Genomic DNA, 18,267 nt, shown 5'->3' on the forward strand with positions numbered 1-18,267 from the left:
CTTTGCTGCGAAACATTTCATAGGCATTTCAACGCAATTTGACTCCAACCGCTTTCTCAAATCCAAAGAAATGATTCTCCAGATTCTTACGGCGTTCTTCTAGAGCTTTCCCTTGCTTGGCCAGAACAGCTTTGTGTGCAGAGAGCTCTGATAGTACGGTCGAGTAAAATGTGTCGTTTTTCCTAAAAAGATCACCACGATTTAAGATGCGAATTTCAACGCAGCCAGCAGAGGGAGACTGCGTACTCAAACGTCTTGTTAACGTCTTCAAGTTTACTAGCCATCTTGCGTCCTAGCTCTGTGAAAACATCCATACGGTCAAGCGGGGTATACAATGAGCAATTTCTAACGGTTTGACCACCTTTCAGCCTGTGACGTATGTCGTCGGCCGTCATACCATGGAGACCATAACGTTCTTCTATGGTCATCTCGGCATCGCTATGCGGCGCTCCGTTCGTATCGTTGTCCATAGTGGCATTGTTGACATGATCGTGATGCTGAGTCTGTGTTGGAGCACTGTTGGTCATCATATAGTCCGTGTAGTGTCGTTGCTCAAGTTGTCGGTGGTTATCCGAATCAGCCGGATACGACTCCCTCATGTGCTCCTGATCCTGCAGCTGTTGCTCCTGGTTCCTTTTGGATGCACTTCGAGCACTCCGCGCCGAATCTATTCCGTGCGACGCTGCTGACTCTCCCGTAAATGTCTGCTTCTGCGTCCCGACAATATAGACGACCGTACCTTCTGAACCCTGTAACTTTTGGCTCATACCACTAGATTCAGCTGAATATGATAGCAGCTCTGACTGACTTTGGGATAAACGTGCTTTGTAACAACATGGGTGAGAATAGCCAATGTGAAACAACACCGTTGTGGAAAGAAGAATGCACGTACACATGTTGACATAGGATAACTCTTCTTGTTCGCCATCCTTTACGCGGATACCATTCAAGCTGAAGCAATATCACTTTTGAATCCGTAGTCATACATACCATTCGCGCGATCACATATTCGTCATCATATGGTTCTACCCATTCGTCCTCATCCTCTGAATATGCAAGCTCAGTATCTGCGAGACTAGACTCTCGGCTAATTCGTAGCTTCTTCGCCAGCCCAACATTGTTCACGACCAATGTGCCCTCATCTACGTCTTCGGCGTATCTCTCTAGCATGGAACGTTTAGGAGCAAGTTTGGCATTGAGAGTAGGCTTGCATGTGTTTTTCGTTTCGGCGTTCCCGCCAGCCGTCTTGGTAAGGTGTGCTACAGGTGCAGCTGGCTTTTTGAAAGACTTTAAAGAGGGTGTTGTAGTGTCGACATTACCGGATGAGGAATTGGCTGGTCCCGAAGGGCGCAAAAATCGGTCAATATTTTGAAGGCCGACTGGCGCCTTTATTCGACACTGCGACGAGGAGGATTCACTACCATCTTCTGTGGGCTGCAAAGGTTGTTTTGGCATTTGGGTTTACCAATAATTTTGATGAGCAGCAATGCAATGTAGCGCTGTGGGAAAACTGTAGAGTGCAGTGGCTGGCTACTTCATAAGCCCTAAAATGGTGAAATAACACAGAATTGTTACGTAATACATTCTCAAACTCCGCTGCAATTCGAAGCTGCGAATCGCGTTGCCGGAACACGAGGGTAGGCAAAGTTGAGCTACCAGCCGACGATCGCACTTCTTGACGGCTTTGGTAATATCGACAGCAAATATGTTCCTTCTAATCCAATCTTACGAAGACAAGTCAGTTGTGTCAGCACCCTCCGCACGCGAGACGTCGCCTCAACTGCAATGTTGCTGCTGTTTACATCGGAAACAGGAAATAAACAGATATCCCAACTATTTGAACAACCAAGCTGAAGTCGAGCGTTCTCCATAAACATGCCCGAAAGCCCGCATAGGACATCACAAAAGCCCCCTCCGATTCCCTCAAAAAACATTGAGAGATACTCTAAAGGAACGGTAAACTCACAATCAACACCGCGATATTCGTACATTCTCCCACCGTCCATTGTTGTTCGAGACTCCCTTGAAATTCGAGGAAAGACGAACGATCCACTCTATGTGGTCGCTTCAAGTAAACCCAACCCAGAGATTTACGACGATGAGAACCCTCGCTCGAATATGGACGACCAACCTGCTGCACCGCGAAACGCTGCCCAACGTATATCCAGATACAGCGCGCGCAGCTATATCTCGAATTTGAGTTACCTTAATAAGAAAAACTTGGCGCGATTTGGTAGAAGTAAGACCACGTTCCTTATAAGCAATTCTGTGGTACGCGTTCCATCAGCTGTGTTGATTTCAGATGTATTGTTGCTGTTATTTATGTGCTCTCTATCCATCTACAGCTCATGTTTATTAGCCTTGCAATTGCGTTATTTGGATTGTTCACCTTTATAAACCACTATCCGATGGCACCCCTTGTTCGTCTAGTGTGCGCCGATCTACTCTTTCTTATTACGCTGACAACGGCTCTATTTGCTTCGATCGGTTTCGTCGGGTTCTTAGGTGCATTTCTGCATCGCAAAAAGTTGCTCACAATTTACAGTATTCTGCTATGGCCGGTTCTGGGGGCTGCCATAGTTGCTGGATATATTGCGTACAAGGATGTGAATGGAAATGAATGGTCAGAGAATTTGAGTGAGAGATGGGTAGTCTATGGCGAGCGAAGGGCGGATATACAAAACAAGGTAGATTGCGTTGATCTCCCATTGTTCCCAACCCAACTAATTTGTTGGCCCTGCGTATGTAGTACGCTTGTTGTGGATTTTATAGTGCCCTCGATCGTCCACTTCTTGTCGATCATTGCGTCCTCAGCTCTGCTCCGTCAGCTTCGACCGCTAACGCCCCTAATCCTCATCGACGTAATCACCTATTCAAGCGGCAAGAGACTCCTGCCGACGCAACACCCTTACGGAAGCAGGTCGCTCGGGATCCCGCAGACATGCAGGGCTGCTACGAACCTTGGAATGAATTTGCCAGATGGATCTTGAGAATGATTTATATTTGCGCCTTTTCCTCTATCCCCTTAGTCCTCTTTGTGTTTATTATTGGTTTACTGGCGGTAAATCATATTTACGACTGATACGCAATATGCATTTTGCGATGAGCTGATGCCAAGTATGTGTTAATGAAAATAAAGGATGTGACTGTAAAGTAAATAAAAATACATATTGTACATTAAATGAACCTTCCGGCCTGCCTATCCCATATGTCCTTTCACTAGTTGATATACGACGCTACTTTCAATATGGCAAACCACTAAATATATATCTTACTCAATATTTACAACAGACGTCCAAGCAACGTCCGAGCTGCTTACTCAATATCAGCCATTGCTTGCTCAACAGATTCCGAGGGCAATTTCACCAACATCTGCTCTTTCCAAACAAGAAAGTCTTTATATCGTTTTGTCTGTCGTATGTCGGTATGAACGATCTACCAATAAAAAGCAGATTGAATGACTTGGTTCAGAAGAGGTGCCGAGATAGTTGCTTACCATTGGGTTAATTCCGCTGACCGCTTCCTCGACATCCCCTTGCTCCGTTCGCCCTGGTGTTCGGGTGAGCGGAACAGCGGCAGCAGATGACCCCATACGGGCTCGTTTCCTTGGAGTCGGAGTAGCTATCCCAACATCCCCATCCTTCATACGCTTGCTCGGTGTTCTAAAGCCAGATGGAGTTTCCACTGTGGTCTCTGCGCTACTCTCATCCAGGTCTTCAGTTTCGCCTGACACATGAACAGTGGCGCGTCTTCCACGACCCTTCGTAGGCGTCTTTCTGGGAGTCTTTGGTGAAGCCTCATACTTTTCCTTGTCACTTTTCAACTCCTTAATCTCTTCTTTGCAGTGCTCTTCAATTAGCTGAACAAAGTTGCTGAACTGTGTCGGATTTGACGCTAGTGCCGACGCTTCTCGTTTTCCCAATTTCATCTGCAAGCATGCGAAAGCGGTCATCATGTGGTCAATCAGGGTCTTTAGAGCCATTACCTACCACCGTCTTGCAGCAAACAAAAAATATCGCGACAATAATATCAGGTCCGTCCCAATCGATTCGTCTTCTTTGCACGGCCGATAAAGTCGCTCCATAATTTGCCTTGAAGGCCTCCAACAAAAGGTCTGCAGCTGGTATCATTTGGGTCGCTCCAATGCGCACGCCAAGAGAATGGAATGTGGTCGGTGGTGAAGCGATCTCGAGAATGCTGCGGACTTTTGAAAGTGCACTTGAATACTGGGAAGCAGGAACCTTGAGCTGACTTATAACTCGCTGATAGGGGAACATTTCATGTTCACTGAGCCAGAAGTGCCCGAGCATTGGTTAATATGAATTTCCTTGAAATCTTTGCCATGTTTAATAGAACGTACAGTTCGCAAGCGAGATGAATGCAGACGAAAGGCAGACAAGAAAGGTATTTTCCGAGACATGCTGCTGCGTTACGGCTGTGAGCAACGCGGAATAGTTCTGAGCATTTGCCCAGTAATCTCTTATTCAGATTCAACCCCAGTTTCTCGGCTGCATCCTCTATCTCAGACATAATGGAAAAGCTCAGAGTGGTCGGAAGTACCCAGCAGATCTTGCCAGCAACAGTGCTGGCGACGACGTGGTTGTGGCACGGTTGCGGCACAGCAGTTCTTTGGAGATGGGTTGTCTTTGAACCCTTGAGAGCTTGTGATCTCTGAGATTTTATGCTGTTGGGTTTGAAAAGGTCGTTGACAAGCGCTAGGTTTGAGATTTCCCAACGGTTACCCAGGTAGTTTTTATGTAGGAAAGATGCAGTCTCAACTGCGTGCTAAACAACCTTTTGTCAGACGACAAAGCCCGTTATGACAGACGTAGAATCGGCATCAGCACATCCTATGGAAGGCATTGACGAAAGGTTATTGCTACTTCGTATGCGCCTGTATTGATTGTGCTGGGATTGACCGAGCGACTGCACATGTAGAATAACATCCAAGCGTCCGTTGGACGATGATGAACAGCTGGCAAATAAGCCGGAAACCTCATCCCCACCAGCTCATATAGAACCTGTAAGATATCGTTGTTCTGTGGCTTTCTTGACGACTTTACTAACAAGCCTTGCGTCAATCAGATGAAGCGCCCTCGGCTCAGCATGGATGCAGGTTTGGAAAAGCGGTCAAAGAGGTTTCTAGGTGTACTCAAGGGTACTCTCAGCCAATTTATCAAGGAGACTTCTCATAAAACCGAAGCGGTTGGTATCCTTATAGTCTGGGCTGGTTATTTTCCATAGAGCGCTGACATACTTTCCGCAATTTTTAGGAGAAGAAGCGGGAGGAATTGGAACACAGATTGGCGGAAAAGCTAAAGAAAGATAAGGAGCAGTTGGCGGAAAAGGTCAAGAAAGAGCAGGAGGAGAGATTCGCTCGACGACAGCTGGAGAAAAAGCAAGAAGACGAACAACGAGAACAGCAGGCGGTACGTTGGTTCGTTCACATATCGTCCTTAATGGTGTTGCTTACGACAACTATTGGATGTTTTGCAGAAAGAGTGGATTCGTCAACAAAAGCGCAACATATCCAATTTCATTCAAACGAAATCCGTACCACCAATCTTTTTCCTTCCAAAAAATCACAATGACACAACACTCGAGCTTTTAGCTGAAGCTAAACGGCACCTTGCTCTAGAGACGGCAGCCGAGCGTACTGATGGGAAGGAAGAAGACGACAAGCCTGAAGAAGACGAAGGTATGGCTCAAAGTCCTGCTGATAAAGTCGAGGAAGGTCATAGCCCAGGAGAAGATAGAATGGATATGGTTGAAGAACGTAGCGGTTAACTGAATGGTTTACTCTTCTTGTATGTATGATATCTAAAGCTGTGAATGTGCGGAGCATTGAATCCGTTGATGTATTTGGAAATAAACAAAACGACTCGACCACTTGGCCACCCATAAAATCCAATGCATTCCATTCGTCGATGACGTGATGACTCAGACATGATCGGGATGCTTTGCCTAAACCTCAGATGGCAGTCTGCAAGGACAGACAGCATCGTCGAAAATGTCACCTCCCAGCTTGACGAGGGGCTCGCCCTCTACCGTCTCTTTAGCAGTATCTCTCATTTCGGCCGCACTTGTACAAATCACCGCGGGTACTATCTATTTATTTTCCCTTTACGGCCCTCAGGTACTTCATTGCAGAGGGGCATTCAACTCTAATTTCGTTCGTCTCACCGCACACTTTTCGTAGTTGACAGACCGCTTCAATTACACACAGAGTCAAACTGCCTTTATAGCTGCTTGCGTGTCATGGGGAACGGGCCTCGCCGGTCCACTTGCTGGGTAGGTCAACGAGGGCGAAACTGGACGAGCATCCATTCATGCATATCCCCTAGCCAATTAGTGGACAAACATTCCAAGCGCCCGTGGCCAATATTTGTTGTTGGTGGTTCCTTATTGGGAACTGCCTATATGCTCATTAGGTGGGTCTGAAAAGTAGTTATCTTGCAAGATACATCGAGAATGACAGAACGGATATGTATCTTTACAGTTTGACTTATACTGGATACCTCTCAGGAACCTCCTTTCTTATTGTGGCGGCATACTTTGCGGCAAGTGGCGTAGGAAGGTATGCTCGCGCAGATAGTCAGCACATTTTAGCATCTTTAATATGTTTGATCTTTCTAGTTCGGCCTGCTATCATTGCGCCCTAGCCACTAACCTTCGCAACTGGCCACAACACAGACGAGGCCTAGCTGTCGGAATTCCTGTAGGATTTTTCGGTCTCTCAGCCTTCATCTTCGCATCATTAGCGTCGATGATCTTTTTTGAGCAAGATGAGACCGGTGTCTTCACGCTGAACGTTGCAGCGTTCCTTTGGTTCTTGGCAGCTAGTGCGGTTGGCGTAAACGCCATAGCGGCAGCATTGTTAAGGGATTATCGGTATGATGATGACGTTGTAGAGAGATCGCGTGAAGAATGCGATGACGAGGATCAAGCCCCACTTCTCCCTGGTCACTCAGACGTGTCTCCCGATACCTCAACACCTGCCACCGCCATTCAACGTAGCTTCATCGACGATAACCCGATCTATCGGCAAATTGACTTCTACCTTTTGGTAATTACATTTGTCACCTTAGTAGGAATCGGACTAATGTATATTCAAAATGTGGGGGCAATGGGTAAGCATCTCCCTGTCACTGGCTATGTGGACTACATGTATTAACATGAATTACCTTTTGTCAGTCGTATCCCTTAGCGGAAAGGATGCTACGCCAGGGTCCTCTGAGGTTCAGGAAGCACAGAACCTGCATGTGACGCTGTTTTCATTATGCAGCTGCGCTGGCCGGATGGGAACAGGCATTCTATCAGATACCGTTTCGTCCAGGCTCGGGGTACCACGGCTTCTTTGGACAACGGTGGCTGCATTTGTAATGCTGTGTGCCTGCGCGCTTATGGCGTCCATCAACAAATTGAATGAACTGGTGGCAGGCACCGTGTTAGTTGGCCTGGCGTTCGGCTCCATTTGGACTTCCACCCCTACCCAGGTTGCCGAATTTTTTGGCGCCCACAAATTTGCCACTCACTGGTGAGAGTAAGGTAAATTTGATTGAATCAACGCTTTCTAACCATCATAACGTTATTAAAAGGGGTTGGATGACATTGACGCCCGCATTTGGAGGACAGCTTACATCGTTAGTATTCGGCCTCATCTACGATGCAAATAAGGCTTCGTCGCGACATTGCAAGGGCTCTTCTTGTTTTGCGCAAACCTTTCTAATTGCGGGGGGCCTTTGCACCCTGAGCCTTATATCTTCCCTGATATTACTTAGAAGACGACATCCAAGGATGTTCCAATGTGCTACCTAGGTTTGACCTGCCCATCTAGACCAAAAATGCCAACAAAAGACATTGGAATCCAAAAAACAAATGTGACCAATGACGTGCAAATACCTTTATGTGCGTATATAGCACACATCAATCCACTTCTTCCATTTTCTTCTGCCCTCAGTTCTTCTACAAATAGAAATTTCTCCTGGAGGTTTCCCCGCCGAGGGTTCGGATAACGTCAAGACCTGCGCCACATTTGGAAATCAACTGCAAAACGCGTTTATCGCCTTTTGGGATTTTCAACAACTGGTATTTTGGTTCTTTGGGCTCCTATTTTCGCTAATCGTCCAAGATCCGTAAACATTAGCAAGTGCATAATATCACGACGACGTCGCGGCTTCATCAAGGTTACCTGGTTGTTGTAACATTTGCTAGGGCGCCATCGCTCTTGTACCTCGTCACCTTTGGGCTGGCCTGCTGTTTGTGTGGGCAGGCTCAAGGCAGTTCTCAGTTGTGGGTAAGTTTCACAACATTGAAGAAACCGCATACGTTTGTTCAAACGATGGGACGGGCTATGCTCATCTTATTTCCTTGGAGTATAGTCGACAGTTGTTAATTTTTGTTCCAAACGTCCACCGTGATTCACGCAAGAGGGGAGCCGCCTTGCCACCTCATCTGGAAACAGCGCTGGCTTAACGTTGGGACACCATAACGATGCGTCCTACGGAGCCCTCTGAACCACCAGACCGCCGGCACTCCCGAACTAATTCCCGTACCAATTCCTTTCATGAAGACGCTTTGGCTATTACACCTTCCCGCCCCAACGAATTTCCGCCTGATCCGGACACGATTCTGTATGGCAGTTACGCCCCACCGTCGTCTATCGAAGAGGAGGGTGAATTTGAAGTTGAAAGGCCTGCAGCAGATGAAGATGTTATACCAGAGGCGAATCATAATGGCATTCAAATTGACGAGGAGGAGGAGGAGGACGAAGATGATGAAGAAGAGGAACTAGTGAAGCCAGGGAAAGTATTGGGAAACATGCTTCGCGGTAAGGCTGCCGCAAGGCTACCTCAGCGCGCTGCAGCGATGGCCAGCCGTACGACTCGCAATGGACCCGGATATGGAACACTGGCGACCAGCGTTACCTATGATCAGATTCCCGTCCCATTGTATGATCAAGAGTACGAAGTCGACGAAGAAGTTCGTATTTTTATTTCTGGTCATCGATGGTCTCGACCAAAGATGTATATTTACTACACCCTCTGCATCTTGACTGGCGGCGTGCTGTGGCTTCTGTGTCGATGGTTCCCGCGGTGGGAATTGGCTTTGAGAACTGCTCGCTGTCCGCTGTCTGAAGCGTCTATTGTCGCAGTAAAAAACCAATGGAATCAATTACAAGTTGTTCCTGTGAAGAGGGAACCATTTGCTGGTGCTGTAGCGGATGTTTTCCAAAAGAGCGGCGTCTCAAAGGAAGGACATGCGGACAACGGAGAAGATACGCACAACTTGCGTGACTGGAAGCTTCCTTACTTGATAAAGTTTGAATACCGCTATGTGCAATTTATATTTAACCCGTTTACCGGCCAGTACGAGCCGAATTTGTACTGGCGGGACTACCGATGGACCTCAGTGGACAGAGTTGTGAAGGGTCTGTACAATGACGACCTCGTCGAGCAACGTAAAAAGATTTTTGGACAGAATGCCGTTGAAATCAAGGAGAAGCCTATTTTCCGCCTTCTCATGGATGAGGTTTTGCACCCATTCTACGTATTCCAAGTTGCGAGTATTATTCTTTGGTCTTTGGACGATTATTACTTCTACGCTGCCTGTATCTTCATTATTTCGACCACTTCCGCCATGGCAACCCTTTTTGAGACACGGGAAACGATGCGTCGCATGCGAGAGTTGAGTCGCTTCAGCTGCGAGGTAAGAGTTTTACGGCAAGGCCAATGGCGTGTTATGCGGTCCGAGGAAATTGTACCTGGGGATGTGTATGAAGTATCTTCAAGCATGCTGCAAGTTTATCCATGTGACGGGGTCCTTCTCGATGGTGACTGTATTGTCAACGAGAGCATGCTCACCGGTGAGAGTGTCCCTGTGTCGAAAACTCCTATCAAAGACGTTGAGCTCCGCACGCTGGATATCTGGGAAGAGGATCCTGCCAGCAGCAGTCGCATGTCCCGATTCTTCCTCTTTGCCGGTACCAAAATTATTCGAGTGCGACCGGGCAGTCGGTCAGGTACCGCCACTCCTGTTGGCCCTGACCCCTCTTTGCAATATGGTCAAGCAGGGGCATTGGCGTTAGCGGTTCGGACGGGGTTTAACACCACAAAGGGCAGCCTGGTGCGCTCGATGCTATTCCCTAAACCGAACAGTTTCAAGTTCTACAGGGACTCTTTCCGCTTCATCGGCGTATTGGCAATTATCGCAGGACTTGGATTCATAGGATCATTCTACAACTTCGTTGTGCTAGGCGTAGCAGGAACAATGATTTTGATTAGAGCCTTGGATCTGATCACAATTGTGGTACCGCCAGCTCTACCCGCGACAATGGCTATCGGAACGAGTTTCGCTATAGGACGGTTACGCAAAGGGGACGTGTATTGCACTAGTCCTCCTAGAGTCAACATATGCGGAAAGCTGGATCTTATGGCATTTGACAAAACGGGAACCTTAACGGAAGAAGGGCTCGATGTCCTTGGATTTCGCTTTACAGTTCCCAGTAACGTTATTGCGGACACCCCCGTCGAAGCCGTAGCCGTGTTGGAAGGTCCGCTGAGATTTTCCGCCTTGTACAGAAGCGTTGATGCTGTTATACCACCTGGAGCTTTACACATTCAAGGTGAAGCCTCTCCAGCCGAGTGGGTCCCACCTATTGAGAATGGCGGAATGTATGATCCACCGTCACGTGCACTTTCCGGGTTGTCAGTGTCTTTGGGAGTGATTCCCGGTCATCCCAATGGCTCAGAACCGGATTTTCCGTATCCTCTCATTGTGTGTGCTATGTCAACATGCCATTCCATCAAAGTAGTCAATGGAGAGTTGATCGGTGACCCGATGGACGTGAAAATGTTTGAGTTTACTGGCTGGCACATTGAAGAAGGGGGAAGTGCTGGAGGGCGCAAAAGCGGAAGCGCGACCCCTGAAAGAGGGGCACTGCCGCGCAAAGGGCCGGATGAGAAAGCTGTGGCAGTTATTGTGCGACCGCCCGATCCAGTGGAGTTCAAACGTGCAGAGTGGGGTTTGACCGGTAAACCTAAACCGGAGCGTAAGGTGTACACTGAGCTCGGAATCATCCGATCATTCGAATTTGTCAGTGGACTACGTCGGATGTCTGTCATCGTTCGTCGGCTCCGGTTTCTTCAAGGTTTCATGTTCCCCTCTCAGTCTGGGTTTGGATTACATGATGGGTTTGCAGAGAACGGCCCAGTATTGGCCGGAGAAAAGGAGTTTGAAGTCTTCGTTAAGGGTGCACCAGAAGTTATGCGGGCTATCTGCTTGCCAGAATCGCGTAAGTTGTGTCGGCGGTCCTTCATGTTATTTTGAATGCTGAAACCCTAAACCGGAATTCTCTATATGAAAATAGTACCAGCCGACTATGAGCAGCAGCTGAACGACTATGCCCACCACGGTTACCGTGTCATAGCTTGCGCATGGCGACGAATTGAGGGCATCAGTTACCACAAGGTCATGCGGATGAAGCGCGAGGCAGTCGAGCGTGATCTGCAATTTCTCGGTTTCATTATATTTGAGAACAAGCTTAAACCTGGAACGGCGCCGGTTGTAGAAGCCCTGAGAAAGGCTCGCATTCGAGAGGTTATGTGTACCGGTCAGTAAAGATACAAGCGTCTATGCCAGGAAAAAGACAGAAAAAGCTGACAGAGTACTGTATCAGGGGACAACATCTTGACAGCTATATCTGTTTCTCGTGAATGTGGATTGGTGGATCCTCACGAGAAAACATTTGTCCCTCACTTTTTACCAGGTGCTCCACCGACATCTGAGGATGCGCAGATCGTGTGGGAAGACGTCGATGGGAGCGGGGCGACCTTGGATTCGGAGACCCTTTTGGTACGTTTTCAGCATTAGATATATAGCATGACATTCTCACAAACCATTTTCCTGTAATACAGCCCAAAACAGGCCCAAAGCCGCTAAGGAACACTTTGCCTTTGCAAAGCATGCCAGATTTCCTTCGCCAATCTTCACTGCCGTCCTATGAGGAGCTGGATGGCGCTAGTTCGACGCGCAGCGACACGGAGGAATTTATTGTCGATGTGAACTCCATAGCGGCGAAAGTCGGCGAGTATAACCTGGCGGTAACAGGGGATGTCTTCCAATGGATGCTAGAGTTTGGTTCAGATGACAGCTTCAACAGGGTATGTGGTGTGAATCGCGATTTACCATCATCACAGTTCGATTCATTGGCTCCCCTTGAATAGATGTTAGTGAAGGGTCAAATCTACGCACGCATGTCTCCGGATCAGAAGCACTTTCTAGTGGAGAACTTCCAGGAGCTTGGCTATTGCACTGGTTTCTGCGGTGACGGTGCTAATGACTGCGGAGCGCTGAAGTCAGCTGATGTCGGCCTGTCACTCTCTGAAGCCGAGGCCTCTGTCGCTGCTCCCTTCACGTCGCGTTCCACGGATCTCGAATGTGTCCTTCGCGTTATTCGAGAAGGTCGGGCGGCGCTCGTTACATCTTTCAGCTGTTTCAAGTACATGGCATTGTATTCCCTCATCCAATTCACGTCCGTCTCCCTTTTGTATTCCCTTGCTGGCAATCTGGGAGATTTCCAGTTCCTGTACATCGATCTTGCCCTGATCATTCCCATTGCTGTCTTCATGGGTCGATCAGGCGCTCATCCTCGGATCTATCGCAAGCGACCAACTGCAAGTTTGGTTAGTCGGAAGGTCCTAACGAGTTTAATTTGTCAAGTTATTATTCAAGCCGCTTTCCAAGTTTGGGTCTTTTTGTGGGTACGCCGCCAACCTTGGTACCGGCCGCCTCGGGGACATGTGGATGACAAGATTTATACCGGTTACGAAAACACTGTGGTGTTTTTATTAAGTTGTTTTCAGTACATTGCGGTTGCCGCAGCTTTTTGTGTTGGGCCACCATATCGGGAGAGTATGTGGAAGAATGGTGAGTATGGGACTGCTTGGCTTGAATCGCACCTTAATACGCGCAAATAACGCAATTTCCCGTGTATTAGTACCCTTCCTTACTACGGTGACTTTGCTTGTCGCCTTTTCTACATATATCACGTTATATCCATCGCCGTTCATCTCTAGTATGCTGGATCTCGTAGACATTCCCTTCTCCGGACGATTGGTTGTCTTTGGCCTTGGGGTGGCAGATTGGATTGTAACATGGACTGGTGAACATTGGGTGTTCCCGGCTGTGGCAAAGGCAATAAAGGGTGCCGGCGTCGGTAAACGAGCACTGGTGGCTGGCCGTGGAGGCACAGCTCCTGGTGGGGAAGCTGCTGCAGCTCGGAAGGCGAAGATGGAAGTGAAACGGGAGAGATGGAGGAAGAAGGGAAAGATCTACAAGCTTGTCATGGATGACATGAAAACGGAATCATGCAATGGGATTAGCTGACATTGGGCTGGGGGTAGCTTCAGCTTGGTAAATACTGATTTAAGGCGCTTGAGTGCGGGCGTTCCTTGTTCATTGATGTAATTTGGCCGTTTAAAAAAAATGGGACTTTTTCTGGTGCGAGAGTTTATGTTTGGATTATATGATGCGTGACATGTACGTGAAGGCATACTGTAGCAGGTAACGAAGACTTTCCACGGAAGCCAGTAATTGATTCTTTTTGTTGGACGTTTCACTGGAACTTGACTCAAGATGTTCTACATCTATTGAAGGGCAGACGCCTGATGTTCCTCCCGCCATCTCTTTAAAGCATCTGTCCAAACGGGGATCTCATATTTTACGCCGTTCAGCACCTCGTTCAAAGCTTGTTTCCACATGTCCGTCAAATCCACTGCCCTCCATTCTCCCATCAATCCAGTTTCTCTTGGATCTATTCCAGTTAGCTTTGCAAATATATCGGCCTCCTTTTGATATACGTTCACTTCCTCTGGGTCCACCCCGAATACCATCTCTCGACCGTCCTTGAATGATAGAATAAATGCTGCAGATGGGTCTGGCAAATCGTCCAGATCGTCTTCTGCATCATTATCTTGCCTTTCAGCCATGGATACCGACCATGAGGAAGTTGTGGAGGCGGTTCGACAGTGAGCGTTCCTCGTGTAGCTGTGCCATGTTTCAATGTTTTTTAGTTCTATCGTGAAGAGATGAGCTTCGTGGGTTTGTGTCAGTGGGGGTGGGAGATGGGTTTCATGGTGGAGGTCATGGGTATCCCAAGGGGTGTGAATGATGGTCGGTGAGGCGGCGGGTTGGTACACATGCAGTTTGGCACCAATCAAACGGTAATATCTTCGGCGGTATTTCTTGGAAATGATGTTAGGTTAGGCATGGGGGGGAGTATATATGGGCGATCTGGTTTTTAGATACCTTTTGAACGTCACCTCCGAGCTGCCACAGGTGTCCCTCCATCGATAATGCGTCGTTCCATTCTTGTACTCTGACGGATAAATCGTATTCATCCCACGTCTGTGGCAGAAGCGAAAGCTGGATACGACAACGAACGATTGAGAGTTGGGGTAAGAATTAATGCATGGAAGAGTATTCTGGGCTTGTCCGACAAACTGAGTGCCATCCTTACCTCAACGTCATTCATAAACGGTAGATAACCCATGCGACAGGCAATCTTCCCCACCAAGTCCCCATGAACGAGTGCACCTCTCCACTGGAGGACGTGCGCATCAAAAACACGCTCCCTTATTTTGCCGGTTGCTTCCTCAAGGAGATTTCCCCAATCCGATTCTGATAGCTCTGTTTCGGCTACTAGGAGGGAGCCAGGCAAAAAGTTCCATGTGTCGCCGGCCTTATGGGGCGCTGGGGTATCTGCGGAAAACTGGTGGGTGAAGGATGATAGAGAAGATGATCTGGACGTTGAAACGGGAAGGTTTCGGTTACTGTTGGCGTCCAGCACTTCTGATGTGGAATGATGAGTAGAGATTGGCGGTCGGGTTTTGGGTAGAGTCATGTCTCCTTGCTTTCGGCCGCGGAATAGTTTGGTAAGACGTTTGGATTTGCGTTGTGGTTGTGAATCGAGGCGTGCGTGGTGTCTATTGGTGGATGGTGCCGTCACAGAGAGGTCGTCAGCATTCAATCGGGATTTGAAGTAGAATACGAATGAGAGAGAGTGCTTTGGCAGAAGGGGACTGTTTTGCGAAACGAAAAGTATTGATGTTAGTGCAGATTCAATCTAAACTCTCCACAAACTGCGACGGTACATTTCACACTCAAAGTCAAGGATGACGTGGTTTTCCCCGCTTCGCAATGTTGCGTCCGTTTCCAACTCGTATTCTCGCTCGGCTTTTTGTTGTCGGATATTGATGGTAACATCAATGTCTGGTGGCAGCGATCCGTTAATTTGATGCCAGATGACGGAGACTAAATATAAACTTACCATGATCCGTATTAAATACCATGTCTTGCATCCGACATACTATCCACGAAGATTACTGCATCAATCGCTCGTCCAAGCGCGCGATAATGGGATGAACAAAGACTCACTTTTCAGATACAGTATACCAGTTCTGCCCTTTGGCCATTCGGATGCAGGGATGAGCATTTCGGACGTGCTGTACAGTATTCGTTTTGTTTCAAGTTCCCCTTTCCAGGCCCGCTTTTTTGATATCAATGATATAGGTATTGGTCAACAAAAAGTTTTGCTGATATTTCACAAACGATCTTCAAACCTACCCCGAACCGCACTGTTTTTCTCTTTCCGTTATGCTTTTTTACAGTCTTCATCTTGCTGCCAATGATATCGTCTACAATAGATGCCAAGCTATCTTCCCTCGGGAGCTTTGCTGGAGGTGCTAATGTTGCGTACTCGATGTCTTCCTCGAAACCTTCGTCGATTGAGTCGACGAGGGACAGAGTGCTATCTTCTGAGTCGCGGTGCGTGAAGACTGTCACTGCATTAAAAGTACATGCATAGATTTGTGTGAGCGGTAACTGCATAGAACGACGAGTGTCAAGTGTTGTTCTCATACATTGGCCAAGACTGTCCCGCCGACAGGGTGATGAACCTGTCCGTGGTGATCCTTTAGTTTTCACTTTTGCTCCCTTCTCATGCGTCTCCACCTCTGCTGCTGTAGCTACGTCAACAGCTACAGATTCAAGAGAGGCGGTCGATTGCGCCTGTGCAGAGTCCTCCACGGTAGACGTTTTGGACGATTTCGAATGGGAGCCCATGAATGAGGATAACCAGTCAGAATCCTCAAAGAAAGAGCCAAGTGACACGGAGGGGATCTGAAATTGTGGTATTGGTTGATTTGTTATTGGCATGAACGATACATTGGGACATGCACCTGCAACTTGGTTGGGCTCCATATTCTTTTTATGCGATTTTTCATGTTATTGGCGGCCGATGAAGGAATCCGCGGTTCCTCTTCTTCCGTCGTCGTAGGTGGTTTGCTTCCCAGAACGATCTTGGGCTCTTCCTTTTCATCCACTTTTGTCGAGACATGCTCTGTATTGGAAGTATCGGGTTCTGGTACTTGAAGAACCGGCTCGGTAGGGGTAATGTGTGCAGAATGCAAGGGTGCAGCGGAATGTTGGTCGAGACATTGATCATTGTTGTCTTTGGTTATTGAAGATTCGTTTGCCAAATTCTGCTCTGTCCCACTCTCAAGCGGTAATTCTACAGCGTTTGACGGCAATGGATCTACTTTGGCCGCTCCAAGCATGTGGCCGCATATTGCAGTAGCGGTGGACGCTACGGGTATAGACTCTACAATGTCTTGCTCTCTTTCTATTGTCGGTATCGTATTGGCAGGATTCACTTTCAAACCTTCCGGGGAGGTAGCTGATAAGCGCTGGCCAAATCTTTCCGATGATGAATTCTCAGTGATGTCAGGGACTTTGTCCTCAACTGTGTACGCTGGGACGCCATTGCCCGTTGATGCAGGTGTTTGTCCAGTTTCTGTTAGTGTGCTCCCACTGGGCGTTTTGCCACCCACCTCGCACTTTGAGGAAGTTACTTGACCTGATTGCGATTTGCGCTTATCTGGTGACCCCTTCCGGATTGGCCAAAAGCCGTGAAATTTCATCGATATTCCTTCACTCTTCTGCTCCCCTATTTGCTTGACGGTTGCATTTTGGTTAAGGATCTCAGCCTTGTCTTCCCCCTTGCATTTGTCGCTGTTTGTGGTTGAAGTATCCAGTTTTGATTTGCCTGAGCGCGTATCAGCAACAGGGCCTTTTGGAATGACATGATTGGAGGCATCGGTCGACTTCCACATATCCATACTTGGTAATGATCGCTTCTGAGACCAAGCCATGGCCAGCTTTGGCAGAGAGGTGAGAGATTCGTTAGATTCGTTGGATACTGTGCCGTTCGGTGCATTGAATTGTCTAGCAAGCTGGGCTTGAAGCTGGAACCATACAGTCATATCAGTCATGTAAAGCAAAAAACAAGTGAAAAAAGGCATCCCCTGCAGCAGCCTAAAAACGTACCGAGCCCTTGATCTTTGATGGGAGAGTATTGCTCTTACCTGCCCGATCCGCTAAAAGGAAAGGATTTTGTTTGAACGAAATAGATCCGCTGTCGCATGGATGGTTGTTTAAGTTGTCTGCAGCGTGTTGGTCAGTGTTTGTCTCAGTGGCTTTTGAGGTGGAGTCCGATGGGGCGAGAGAATGTCCTTGCTCGGGAGGGACCACTGGTTGCGTTGGTTGTACGATTTGCCCTGTGGAGGTGTCCCGGTTTACATGAGGTTCGGCTGCAGCTTCGGCGGGAGAGGTAGAGCAGCCTGTCGATGAACCATTGGTTAGATTTTCATTTTCCTCGGCGGGCAATGAGCGGTGTTGACCGGACATTGATCCGCTGTTTGGCGAAATATTCAGATTCGCGGTGTGATCACGATTCCTATCCTTTCCCTCCTGTCTTTTGGCCAAATTGACACTTGTTGGACCATGAGGAGTGTCATTCACAGCTGGCCCCCTTCCCACGAGTCCCTCCTTGTTCTTCATCATTGCTAAAAAGGGGCTGTTGCTCACGGCACCTCGTGTTCGAAGGGAGGATATGTCCATTTCCCGGGTCTCCTCCTCTGCTGACTGCTCGAATTCAGCCGCTAGAGCGAACATCGGTTCTGTATTGGTGCCAGATGCAGCTGCAGTCCGCTCGCCGGATATAGACGGATCTGCCATACCGTATTCTGGGCACTGTGGGGAAAATATCTCCAGGGAGGTATCAGGGTCGGTGTCCTACCGCTGTATTTCCGACCTTAAGGTTGCTGACAGCGCCAGCACCAACTGCGTTCACAAAGTCCGAGCACTGCTATATACAAACAGGCCAGATATATCATGGGTGATCAGATTCGCTCAGCCCTTGTTTGTGGT

The 18,267-nt window shown here is 48.1% G+C and overlaps 7 protein-coding genes across 8 annotated transcripts; 4 read left to right on the forward strand and 3 right to left on the reverse strand.

The window, feature by feature from the left end:
- Positions 1 to 28: 28 nt before the first annotated feature.
- SPPG_04809 (uncharacterized protein) lies at positions 29 to 1,455 on the reverse strand (the record flags this gene model as incomplete). The annotated part of the gene is made up of 4 exons (XM_016753043.1): positions 29 to 182; positions 247 to 823; positions 893 to 929; positions 991 to 1,455. 4 exons carry the CDS (start codon positions 1,453 to 1,455, stop codon positions 29 to 31), a joined length of 1,233 nt encoding a protein of 410 aa, XP_016608532.1.
- A 163-nt stretch (positions 1,456 to 1,618) lies between these two features.
- SPPG_04810 (uncharacterized protein) lies at positions 1,619 to 3,186 on the forward strand. Its single transcript, XM_016753044.1, has 3 exons — positions 1,619 to 2,271; positions 2,346 to 2,687; positions 2,750 to 3,186. Exons 1-3 carry the CDS (start codon positions 1,876 to 1,878, stop codon positions 3,080 to 3,082), a joined length of 1,071 nt encoding a protein of 356 aa, XP_016608533.1. The 5' UTR covers positions 1,619 to 1,875; the 3' UTR covers positions 3,083 to 3,186.
- Positions 3,129 to 4,552, reverse strand: SPPG_04811. 2 transcript variants are annotated; one of them, XM_016753046.1, is made up of 5 exons: positions 4,361 to 4,552; positions 3,990 to 4,287; positions 3,497 to 3,928; positions 3,320 to 3,435; positions 3,129 to 3,258 (listed from the first exon to the last, which is right to left on the reverse strand). In XM_016753046.1, the coding sequence occupies exons 1-5, from the start codon at positions 4,528 to 4,530 to the stop codon at positions 3,243 to 3,245; spliced, it is 1,032 nt and encodes a 343-aa protein (XP_016608535.1). In that variant the 5' UTR covers positions 4,531 to 4,552; the 3' UTR covers positions 3,129 to 3,242. The 2 variants fall into 2 exon arrangements, with proteins under 2 accessions (XP_016608535.1, XP_016608534.1); XM_016753045.1 differs by having other exon boundaries at positions 3,129 to 3,435.
- Positions 4,553 to 4,646: 94 nt separating this feature from the next.
- Positions 4,647 to 5,901, forward strand: SPPG_04812 (uncharacterized protein). Its single transcript, XM_016753047.1, has 6 exons — positions 4,647 to 4,746; positions 4,805 to 4,872; positions 4,939 to 5,023; positions 5,086 to 5,205; positions 5,274 to 5,429; positions 5,497 to 5,901. Exons 2-6 carry the CDS (start codon positions 4,820 to 4,822, stop codon positions 5,785 to 5,787), a joined length of 705 nt encoding a protein of 234 aa, XP_016608536.1. The 5' UTR covers positions 4,647 to 4,746; positions 4,805 to 4,819; the 3' UTR covers positions 5,788 to 5,901.
- Positions 5,902 to 6,010: 109 nt separating this feature from the next.
- Positions 6,011 to 7,818, forward strand: SPPG_04813 (uncharacterized protein; the record flags this gene model as incomplete). Its single annotated transcript, XM_016753048.1, has 7 exons — positions 6,011 to 6,136; positions 6,200 to 6,291; positions 6,345 to 6,431; positions 6,500 to 6,577; positions 6,637 to 7,130; positions 7,195 to 7,537; positions 7,599 to 7,818. 7 exons carry the CDS (start codon positions 6,011 to 6,013, stop codon positions 7,816 to 7,818), a joined length of 1,440 nt encoding a protein of 479 aa, XP_016608537.1.
- Positions 7,819 to 8,493: 675 nt separating this feature from the next.
- Positions 8,494 to 13,386, forward strand: SPPG_04814 (HAD ATPase, P-type, family IC; the record flags this gene model as incomplete). Its single annotated transcript, XM_016753049.1, has 6 exons — positions 8,494 to 11,293; positions 11,369 to 11,611; positions 11,678 to 11,853; positions 11,916 to 12,161; positions 12,225 to 12,927; positions 12,998 to 13,386. The coding sequence occupies 6 exons, from the start codon at positions 8,494 to 8,496 to the stop codon at positions 13,384 to 13,386; spliced, it is 4,557 nt and encodes a 1,518-aa protein (XP_016608538.1).
- A 116-nt stretch (positions 13,387 to 13,502) lies between these two features.
- SPPG_04815 (uncharacterized protein) lies at positions 13,503 to 18,075 on the reverse strand (the record flags this gene model as incomplete). Its single annotated transcript, XM_016753050.1, has 10 exons — positions 13,503 to 14,243; positions 14,308 to 14,424; positions 14,519 to 15,080; positions 15,153 to 15,270; positions 15,329 to 15,367; positions 15,436 to 15,547; positions 15,625 to 15,842; positions 15,921 to 16,179; positions 16,239 to 17,303; positions 17,386 to 18,075. 10 exons carry the CDS (start codon positions 18,073 to 18,075, stop codon positions 13,647 to 13,649), a joined length of 3,777 nt encoding a protein of 1,258 aa, XP_016608539.1. The 3' UTR covers positions 13,503 to 13,646.
- Between the last annotated feature and the right edge of the window lie 192 nt (positions 18,076 to 18,267).

This window comes from Spizellomyces punctatus (assembly GCF_000182565.1).
Source record: "Spizellomyces punctatus DAOM BR117 chromosome Unknown supercont1.7, whole genome shotgun sequence".
In the NCBI taxonomy this organism is placed as follows: domain Eukaryota; kingdom Fungi; phylum Chytridiomycota; class Chytridiomycetes; order Spizellomycetales; family Spizellomycetaceae; genus Spizellomyces; species Spizellomyces punctatus.